The 11,686-nt window shown below is 36.5% G+C and overlaps 1 protein-coding gene across 1 annotated transcript in view; it reads left to right on the top strand.

Moving 5' to 3' along the window:
- The window catches only part of AGMO (alkylglycerol monooxygenase), a 314,763-nt gene that overhangs the window by 163,781 nt on the left and 139,296 nt on the right, over nucleotides 1–11,686 (top strand). Inside the window, exons 12-13 of the mRNA XM_080929205.1 lie at nucleotides 3,604–3,686; nucleotides 4,147–4,252. Coding sequence (XP_080785331.1) covers nucleotides 3,604–3,686; nucleotides 4,147–4,252 — 189 coding nt within the window. The remainder of the gene's footprint in view (nucleotides 1–3,603; nucleotides 3,687–4,146; nucleotides 4,253–11,686) is intronic.

An 11,686-nucleotide genomic window follows, 5' to 3' on the forward strand; every position in this document is an offset into this window, starting at 1 on the left:
CTTCACCAATAGACCGTCAAAGGTTCCCTCTATAGTGGCAAACCTCAACTTCTTTTCATGAGCGCCTCAGTCCTGGGCTGGAAAGTGCAACTGAAGCTGCTTGTACTTTCACCAATGGCCTTCCCTGGTCTCAAATTGCCAAGTCTCAATGGCTCTCCATGACCCCCTCATACCTTCAAAGCCAGTACCACCTGGGAGACTCTTGCAGATTACAGTTAGCTACTAGCATGAGATACAATGTTGATTATCTCTGGAACACTGTTTCTTTGTGCTCTCAGAACACACTTCCCAGAAGACTTTACCTCACTGATGCCAGCCTCAAGGTTTAGATCACAGGTGTGCCCTTAATTTCTGGATTGTAATTCATTCCAGTTTAAAAGTTCAAATATAAACAATAACCTGGTCACAATAACGCCTAAATATAACTATCTTTTTTTCAACTGCAAAAGTGTAAAAAGACAAAATGACCAAGAAAACTCTAATAAAAGATAGCATTTAATTGGCGCTAACTTACAGGTTCATAGTTTCAGTCCATTACCATCATGGCAAGAAGTACAGCAGTCTCTACTAGGCAGGCATAGCTCTGGAGAAGGTAAGCATTCTACATCTTCCTCTAAAGGAAGGCAAAGGCAGACTGTCCTCACTCAGGTAGGAAGAGGGTCTCAAAGCCCTCCCCACAGTCGCACACCTCCTCCAACAAGGCCACACCTCCTAATAGTGCCCCTCCCACATTCAAACCACTACACATAGTAACCAAAGACAGGTAGATTCCTGCATGAAATTAGTATCTGCTTGCCCATTATTTAGTAGCAAATTAGTACAATAAGGAGGATTTTTGTTTCTACTAATCATATCCTTCTAACCAAAGCAAAAAGCATACTTAGTTTGGAGTCTCTTATGCTATTTAGAGGTATTTATATTTACTTTTGTTTCAAACATCATCATGGGATTGTAAACAATATTAGCGTAAATGTTTAAGCATAGCAGAAATAATTCAAGTAACAAATCTATCACATGGCCATTATTTTCATTCTTACTAAAGTCATATTTTACGTCAAATTCACTTAGATGCTACGTAATTTTCCCTAGTCACTTGGCTAATAGCTATGTGCATATTGCACCAAATCATTTACCAATTTATATGGCGAAACCAAGTAAAAAATGTTTCCATAATTGAGTATTAACTTTCTCAAGCCCACATTAGATGTTCTTATACCTAATAAAATACTTCCAAAGAAGCAGTTAGTGCTGGCCACATAAGTGAATAACGGGGCTTCTGCTTCCTAGTTTTCCAACAGAACACCACTTGCAGCTTCCCCTTCCCACTGTACATGCCTCTAATGGGTCTCAAAATGCATCCCCGATGTCCTCTCCTTTTTACGTCCTAGCTGTGCCCAAGTCTCATGCTCAACACTTACCATATCTGCCAGAACACCAGGTTGAAAGCCCATGAATCTTCTCCAATTTCTGTTACCACAGAACAATTCTTGGAGTCCAAGGTAATATCCAAATTAATAAAAATCAGAAAAGGGGGACATAATAACAAACAGCAAGAATATCCAGATAATCATAACATATTTTAGAAATCTGTACATCAAATTGAAATATCTAAAAGAAACAGACCATTTCTTCCATAGGTACCACTTACCAAAGTTAAATCAAGATGTGGTAAAAAATTGAGTGTACTTCGTGGTGGTTTGGATAAGTATGGCTTCCATATATTTATGTGTTTTAATGCTTGAACCCAGGGAATGGCACTAGTAAGAGGTATGACCTTAGTATATCACTGAAGAAAGTACTCTGAGGTCTTAAATGCTCAAGCTATGCCCAGAGGGAGACACATCTAATTTCTTCCTGGCTGCCTTAGGATCAAGGTGTAGAACTATTGGCACCTCCAGCACATGTCTGCCTTAACTCTGCCAGGCTTCCCACCGTGATGATAATGAACTAAACCTCTCAAACTGTAAGCCAGAACCAATTAATTGCTGTCCTTTATAAGAATTGCCTTGATCATGGTGACTCTTCAAGGATGTAAGCCCTACCTATGACAGAAGTTGCTACTGAAGGCAGCCAACAGGAGATTGGATGTTTTTGACACTGGGCATACCTTAAGCATTTAAGTACACAAAGGCCCCACCTCCACAATTACACACTCTCTCTAACAAAGCCAAACCTCCTCAAATAAAAACATACCTCTTAATAGTGCCACTCCCATATGGCCAAACATTCAAACAGATGAACCTATATGGAACATACTTATTCAAACGAACACATTCTACTCCCTGGCCCCCTATAGCTTATAGTCACGACATAATGCAAAATGTATATAGTCTACTTTCAAAAGGTCCCATAATCTATCACAATCTCAAAAAGGTTTAGAAGTCCAAAGGTTACAGTCTCTTCTGAGAGTCAGACAATATCTTAAGTATAATCCCCTATAAAATAAAACAAAAACAAAAATGAACAAACAAAAAACCAACCCAGACCATATGCTTCCAACATATCATAGCATAGCATAGGATATGCATTAACATTGCAAAATATATGGAAGGTGTGAAAATTGTAGACCAGAAAAATACTGAAAACCATCTGGGTAAACTCCAAACTCTTCATCTCCATACCTGATGTCAAAATATCCAACTCCTTTCAGCATCTCTGATGACAATATACCTCTTTCCCTTGTTCTCATTCTACCACTTTAGCATCATTCTTCAGAAGGTATCCCATAGCTCTGGCATCTCTAACATTTCTATCTCCAAGGTCATTCAGGCTTTACCTTACAGCTTCATGCAACAGTCTTGTTGTGCCTCCTTGGCTCTATTTGGGGAACACCCCTGCCACTCATCTAACTTCACTGACTTTTCTTAGTCACAGAGGGAGACTTCTTGAATCTAAAGCCAGAACTACTTGAATGAAGTTATCAAATTCTGCTACTTGCTATGGCAGGATCATGACCCTCTTGTTCAATTACATATTCACCAGCTTTCAGATACCCAGGAGCTGTACAGCCTCCAAAGTGTTGGGCTTTCTCACATCAATAATTAACCAAGAATATTTCCTCACAGTCTTGACTACTGGTTAATCATTTGGAGTTTTGTCTGTTGAGGTTCTCTTCTTGTTGACTCTAACTTTTATATAAAAATCAAATAAAAATAAATATAAAACCACTAGTCAAAACAGCTATTCTGAACACATTCTTCTTTATATATTCCTTGTATGAATAAAGTTTATAATTTTAGCTAGAATGAATTGTTCAGGTTAAATATGTGTACTAGAATATAATATTTATTTCTTAAGTATATGCTTTTTATCCATGTTTGCAGACTCACATGCTTCAAATAGTAACAAAAGTAAAACATTTAAAGGAGACAAGTAAAAACAACAGCTTAGAAAAAGACGAAAATTTGTATGTTTCTGTCTGTACTGTCTGACGAGGTTATTAACTGGCACTAAAAAACACAGAAGTCATCTATGCGTATTGTGAAGAGAGTAACAATTGTTATCCTGAAAGTACAGACTGTTTCCGTGGCAGCACTGGCTGCTCATGCTCCTCCAAAATCCCTTAAACAATTCTTTCCTTTGACCTCTGTGTTTGTTTTACAGGTATTGACTCAGATAACTATTCTTCTGAGGGTCTTCTTCATTATCCTGACCTTGACATCCATTGGATTCCTTCTGGATCAAAGGCAAGACATGAATTTTTCACACTACTATAAAATATCAGCATAATATGGATCTTCATAATTTAATTGTCAAAACTTAGTGTTTTGTACCATTGTGATGAATGGACTAACTATATCAGATCAGTTTTCCTTCTAAACCAATTTTTTATTGTTGAAGCAAAAAAACAGTAGAATACTGAAAAGATCCTCATATGCTTTATATTCTATGCATGTTTTTGTTGATATTTGATTGTTTTGCCATAGCTCATCACTGTTTTAATTAAAAAATAAATTATTAAAACAGGTTTTGCTTCAAAGATACAATTTATTTATTAGTTTAAGACTATATTCAAAGTAATTTAGAGATATGCCATTTGATTATGTTAAATACTTTTCTTGAAAATCAAAAGTAAATTTTAATGTTATTTATGACATAAAACAGGGAAATACTATTTAAAAGTAATGAATATTAATGTTATTTCAGACCCATGGCAGCTACTGTGGAAACTCTCCGGTGTCTTTTATTCCTAACCCTGTACAGATTTGGTCACTTAAAGCCTCTTATTTTATCTTTATCATTTGCATTTGAGGTAAGGTATTTGCTGAATTATTTAATTTATTCATGAAATGATGTTTCCTTCCTATTGAATTTCTGCCCAGTATTTGTAGCTAAGGTTTTCTGTGCACTATATCTTGAATTACTATCTGCATAACTTTTAGATAATTAATATTGATAAGTCATGGTGTTCTTAAACCCAAAATCTTGGTTGATATTATTGTGTTATAGAGATATGACAAAATACATTGTAGAACATTTTGAAGAAACCAGTGTACATTGTTTTTTTCTCAAAAAATTAGTGGTAAAAGTAGCTTTACCGAGTATTTAATTCTATTAATGCTTTGAAAAAAAGAAGGGTTTGATGTTTTTAACAGAAATAATCATATGTAAGAGTAACTTTTATTCACTAGATATGACCATTTTCTCAGAGGCTTCCTGCTGAATAAACTCACCCTTTTTAGCTCTATCTCAAGTCTGGTTGACTGGTTCAACTCTTAGGTTCTGGCCCAAAGTCCTCTCCATGCTGATTGATCCAAACTGATTTCTCTCAGCACCTCACTGAATTGCTCTTTTGCATCTAACTCTGGCAAGCTGTTCTAATCTTCTGGCTCCTTCTCATTCTCTGGCTTTTTCTGTCTTCATCTAAAACCTGTCTCTGTAAAATTATCCTGGTACAACTGAAGGATACCCCATAGGAAGATTAGAAGTCTCAACTGACCTGAATCCCAAGATCTCTCAGGAAGATTGATCCACTACTAGGCAGCATACTTCAGTTAACATGAGACCCCCAACACATTTATCACAGAGGACTGCCTGGTCTGGCCTCAGTGAGAGAAGATGCACTTAACCCTGGGGAGACTTGAGGCCCTAGGGAGTGGGGAGGCCTAATAAGGATGAGGTGGGGAGATGAGGACATCCTCTTGGAGACAGAGGGTGAAATGGGGGGAGACGGTATGGGATAGAGCAGTCTGGGGTGGGAGGATACTTGTAGGGGTATAAAATCTGGACTGTAAAATAGAATTAAAGACTACAAATAAATAAATTAAAAACACACACACACACACACACACACAGAGAGAGAGAAAGAGAGAGAGAGAGAGAGAGAGAGAGAGAGAGAGAGAGAGAGAGAGAGAGAGAGAGAGAGAGAGAGAGAGAAATCTGACTTCTCCCTCTCCACATTATTTTTTAAGTAGCATCTCTTTCTTGTTTGTTCTCATGAGAGTTGGGCATATTTTATCCCTGACTCATTTTGTCAGATCCTTCTGTGATTTGTTACTTTTTCCATCTCTCAATTATATGTAACTTTCGAACATAGCTTCTTTCTTCTACAAACTAGTCTTACTTACCGATATTGTTTGTGATTAAAGTTGTGTACTAAGGGCATGGCTGTATTTCAGCCAGAGGAATTAAAGGTGTGTGATGTGTCTTCATTCTATCAGAATCACACAGATTTTGGAGGTTTTTGGATATCATCCCTTGCCAGAGAAGCCATGTTACTAGATCAAAAATTCTTTATAATTATAGATGAAAAAAATGAAAAATTTAAAATAAAAGGTATGTTTTGATATAAGTGATTTTTAAAATTGATCTCCCAGAGATTCTTTAGAATTTTCTGTTATTTTAAAAGAAAGAAATATTCAAATAGTCTTACTTGCAGTTTGCCTTTATTAGAAGACTTAAAAAATCTTAAGCTTTGTTCCTGAACAAAATTGAAATTTATGAGACTAGTTAACATGTCTGTTTATTTAAGTGTAAGCATAAATTCTAACCTTCACCTGTTAGCAAAGGACAAAATGTCTTACTTTATTTTCTGTTACTGTGATACAACAATGACAGAGTAGAAGATAGAGTTTATTTTATTTTATGTTTCCAGGTTAATGTTCATCACTGTGGAAAGTCAGGGAAGGAGCTAGAGGTACTACTGAAACAGAAACCATAAACTATAGAGAGATGGTGTTCCTGGCTTACTTCCCATGTCTATCTCTCTGATGTAGTTCAGAGATATATTATAAAATGTATTTTCATTTTAATTTCAGCTGTGCAATATGGGCCTGCTTTAGTTTGTCTTTATCAGCTGACTATGATTTACCTTGTGCTCTAACAGAAGTTTGGCTTTGCCACAGAAGGTAGTTTCTGAAAATGTGTGATGTTTGGAATTCTGTAAATTTTTCAGAAGGTATATAAATGTTAGGTTGTAGTCATTTGGATAAGGAAAAAAATGGTTGATACATTCTGCTAAAATAGGTTCTATAAAAAGGTAAGTGCTTTATGAAATCTCTGCTTTACTATTTCTCTGGGCCTCACCCAGGTAAGGCCTTGTTATTTCCATGAGTCTGAGGTGTTGAGAGAACTTGACAGGTCATTTTTGTGTCATTGATTCATATTTATTAGGAATCAACTTTCCTTTTTTCTGCCCATCTAATGTTATATTCTTCCTCAACAAACAAACAAAAACCAAATACACCATCAATCTTGAAAAAACCAATAAAATAAAATAAAATCACACCAAAAGCAAACAAAACATCAAACTGTAACCAAGAAAAAGTAGATAGATAGATAGATAGATAGGTAGATAGATAGATAGATCATTGATAGATAGACAGACAGACAGACAGGGAAAACTGTGGTATCCATTATGTTAGTCATCTACACCTGAGCCTGAGGTCTGTCTTGTAGTGGTTGGTATACCCAGTATCACTTTATTGGACAAAACTTATTTTTCATCTCCAAGAAAGTTGAAGTGACATATCAGTGGTTAAACTCTACCCTAGTGGCTAGGTATTTATTCATTCATTTTTAATAGAACAAATGGAATATAATAAGATAGAACAAAAGTATCACATTGAAGTTAAATAAGACAGACAAACACAAATGGGGTCAAGAGAAGGTACAAAAATGAAAGACCCATTTGTTTGCACACTTAAGAATCCCATAAAAACACTAAATTGAGGAACATAGTATAAACACAGAGGACCTGGTACAAACACATGTAGGCCCAAGAATAGTGCTTCTGCTCTGTGAGATCATATGGGTTTTGCTCATATTGATCCAGAGGGCCTTGTTTTCTTCCTGTTCTTGATCCCTTCTGGCACTTACAGTTATTCTAACAACTTTCCTATGTTGTTCCTTGAACTCTGAGGGGTTATATTTAGTGGAGAAATCCAAATTAAGGCTAAAGGGTTCAAGGTCTCTGAATCTTTCACATACTGCCTGACTATAAATTTATATTTGTTCCCACTTGTTGCAGGAAGAAGCTTCTTGATGACAATTGAGTAGGACACTGAAATATGAATATAGCAGAATATCATAGGAGTCATGTAATCACTACATTTCATTCCATTATTATACACCTTTAATGTAGATAGCTCAGCTATCTAGTCTCATGTTCCTGGTTCCCCAAGCAGTGTTGTGTATGTGTCCCATCTTCTAGAGTAGGCTTTAAATCAAATAAGTAATTGGTTGGTTACTCTCACGGGGTTTGTTCTGCTGTTTCTCTAAAATATCTAGCAGGTAGTTCACCATTGTTGATAAAATATTTGTGACTGGCTCGGTTTTTACATTTCTTTCTTGAGAATATGAAGGATAGTAATTCTAGACAATGAAACATAAAGGGGAAGGTTCTATGTTGTCATAATCACCAGGTTAATGTTTCCATGTTCAATGAGTTATGTATGTGTTACACAATGAGGCAATGCTATCAGTTTGTGGAGAGCAACCTAGAGTCTTGGCAGTAGCCTGAGTTGTTAGAAGATTTCTGTGGGTCCCCTCTGGCCAACAACTTAATTAGATATAACACCAACTCCCATACTGAAAATTCTTTTGGAGACAATAGATGGCCAAATGAAGGCATGTCTCTCCCATCACTTGCTAATTAAACTTAGAACACTTCGATAAATGTACATATTTTAGGAAGTTTATAGTGTAGAAGGCTTTAATACTTTCTCTTAAATGCTACTCAGTTTTAGGTTTCCCACCTATGTTTTGTCCCCAAACTCCTCCTCTCCCCCTCACCACTTGATTCCTTCATTTTAGACTCGCACCATCCCTCCATAACTATTCTGCTTCTCTTTCTAATGAGATGAAAACCTCAGTTGTATTGGTGCTTTGGACATTTCTTTTTTCATTGATTTTTTTTGAAAGTTATAAGAAAATAAATTAGAAAATCTATTTATTTACATTTCAAATGATATCTCCTCTCCTGGTTTCTCCTCTGCAAACCTTCTATCCTACCCTCTTCCACACACACACACACACACACACACACACACACACACACACACACACACCCTGCTTCTATGAGAGTGCTCTTGGCACAGCCATTCACTACTGCCTCACCACGCTAGAATTTCTCTACCCCGAAGCATCAAACCTTCACAGGTCCAAGGGCCTCCCCTCCCATTGATACTAGACAAGGCCCTTCAGTTCCTTTAGTCTTTCCCCTAACTCCTCCATTGGGGTCCTTCTGATTAGTCCAATGGCAGGCTTTGAGCATCTGCATCTGTATTTTTCAGGATCTGGCAGAGTCTCTTAGGAGACAGCTATATCAGGCTTCTGTCAGCAAGCACTTATAGGCATCAGAAATAGTATTGCAGTTTGGTGTCTGCATGTGGGATGAATCCCGAGGTGGGGCAGTCTCTCAATGACCTTTCCTTCAGTCTCTCCTTCACAGGAAGGAAGTCCCTGTATTTCCTCCCATTTTAACTTGGTACAGATATCATTATTGCATATTCAGTATTTATTACATTTCCATTCTTGTGCTATGTTTGTTTTATTTTTTATGTCCTTTCTATCCTCTTCTGTTTGGTTGTCTTTTTTTTTTTTTTTGAGTTTTCAGAAGTTCTCTGTAGAAATATAACATAATAACATCAGTCCATTTGCTAAAGATAACCTCCTTGAACAGGAAAGATGGCTCAGTGATTGGCAGTCTGATTGTGTGAACAGGAGGACCTGGGTTCTGATCCTGTCACCCTCTTTGTAAGCTAGTCAATCTAGGACATGTGGCTTTAGAAGCAGAAACAGAAAGATCCCTGAACTCACTGGTCAACAAATCTAGCCAAAACAGGAAATTCTACATTTGATGACTATCTCAAAAATTAAAATAGAAAGCCTAAGTCTAAGAGGTTAGTCTACCTCTGGCTGCCATATGCACTTTCATGCATATACACAGCAAATTCAGATGTAGATGAGAAAAATCCATCAGATGTGATTTATATGATATATATCTATATATCTATCTATATATCTATATGTATTCACATTGCTTATTTCCTATGTTAGTAATAATACTTTCCATTAATATGAAATCATCATGTAACTACAATAATAAAATAAAAATAAATTATTGAGTTTCTCTTCATGAAAATGGAGAAATATACCTTTGACAGAGTAAACTGCAAATGACTCCATGAATGTACTGGACTGTGTAGTGTTTCCCAACACTGATGTCACACAGTAGGAAATAGTCTCATATGATAGCTTTTAATGCATAACCTTAATAAGACGTCTACAAATTAAAAGGCACAGCCAGATGCCTGTGTGTCCATTCAGAGAGCAAAGAGAAGAAGACGACAATTAGTTTGAAGTTGCCATTTACTACATAATGAGTTCTAGTATCTTGGCTTCTATATTGAGAATGAATATAATTCAGAAAAAGGGGGGTTGAAATGCATATTTTTACGTTCCCTGTATCTTTTTCTAGTACCCTTATTAAAAACTATTAGCACTAGAATTTATCAAGTGAATTTATGTTTTCCACTTTATTTTCTAATGGATTTTAGTTCCTAGATATTTTTCTACATTGTTCTAAGTATTGTAAGTAACACAGATCTATTCTTTCTTATTAACAAAATGTACTGTGAGCATCAGGTTACAAATGTTAGAAAAAAATTGCATGCGAGAACATAATGCTTTTTATTTTAATATCAACTTAAGTGTATTTATTTTTATTTTAGTTTAGTGCAATATTTGATTGTTTCATTCCAAATTTGTCTTTCTTTTTATTTGCTTCCATTTAGTTTTACTTATATTTGAAAACAGGAAATGATCCCCTGCCAAGGGTAAACATGTTGAATTTAGCCTAACATCACAAACCTTGGAATTTTGAGTAAGTTTTCAAACGGATAGAATCCTTAATAATTATATTGTTTGGATAAAAATAGAGATGGATGCCTAGCTTTATGTTTTTCAGCCTTCTGCTTAACATCTCTGCATTTTTCCTGGTGTTGCTACTTCCTGACTCCTTTGTGGGCATAGTCTGTCAGTGACAGCAAGGTAAATTCCTAACTCAGCTTAAAGTAAACATTTTTTTTCCAAAGAAATTATTTCCATATCACTCATGGATTTTCATCTCAGCATTGAAATAGCTATGCCTTTCCATACACCTTTTCCCATGAAATTACCTGTCCCTGATCGAAATAACAAAGGTTAGCACATTGTACCTCTTCTGCGGAATGTGCCCTGCTCCGAGCAATGATTTATGACCCGAGCGTCCGACACTCTCTATGTATTATCAAGGAGGCCTTAAATGAAAGCAAACACAAGCTTGTGATAGAAAACCTTGTCAACACACATGAAATTAAACACATACATGCTCTAATGTGCGGTTTTCCTTTTTTATTTCGAATTTTGAAATGATTAAGGTAGGTAAGGATCCATGCTGAATTGGATTTCACATTTCAAACCTGAGATTCGAAGGAAAGCCTCCCACAAGAAGAAGGCACAAGATATTTAGGGGAGCATCCTTTTAGTTTCTACTAGGACATGGCACGGGCTAGATTGGGCTCGGCATGGTCTGTAAACTACTTGCACCATCATTAACCACAAGGCTAGAATGCCTCATTCCAGATGCTCTGACCAATGGACCGTAAAATTGCGAAGCATTTCAGGCCAAGCCCAAGATTTTAAAAGCCCCCACCCCTCGCCTCTCAACAGTCTAACCCCCAATTCCCTCTGAAAAGCTGCTCATTATTCTTCCTCTGCCCCCTGATCTAAGCAAAAGAAATCCTTCTGGAATCAATTAGAAATGTCTGCCCTTGATGAGGTTTGCACGTGAGTTCAGAGCTGTGAGGCCGTGGTAGTGGCGGGCCAACAGCTGCATTTTCGGGTGGTAAAGTCTGAGGAGGAATTTTCCAGGCTTTATTTACCATCATAAAATTTTTTTAATAGGCAAGACATGTTGAGAGACAATCTTGTGTGCCTTTGAAAGTGAAGTTAAATTAGAATTGTATGTTTATTTCATTCATAATGAGGGGAGTGAAGATGTGCGCTGGATCTGCCTTTTCCTCAAAACGCTATATGCACAAAAAAAAAAAAAAAAAAAAAAAAAAAACAGTTGAACAGAGGTATTATTGTAGGGGGAGAATGTGGGAGAAGCATTTATTATCTTCATAGTCATGTCAATGGCCTGACTAATGAATATAGTCAAGATAAAAGGAAATCAGAATCCACTTTCTAAAATAATGTGGAT

Source organism: Micromys minutus (assembly GCF_963924665.1).
Source record: "Micromys minutus genome assembly, chromosome: 1".
Taxonomy (NCBI): Eukaryota; Metazoa; Chordata; class Mammalia; order Rodentia; family Muridae; genus Micromys; species Micromys minutus.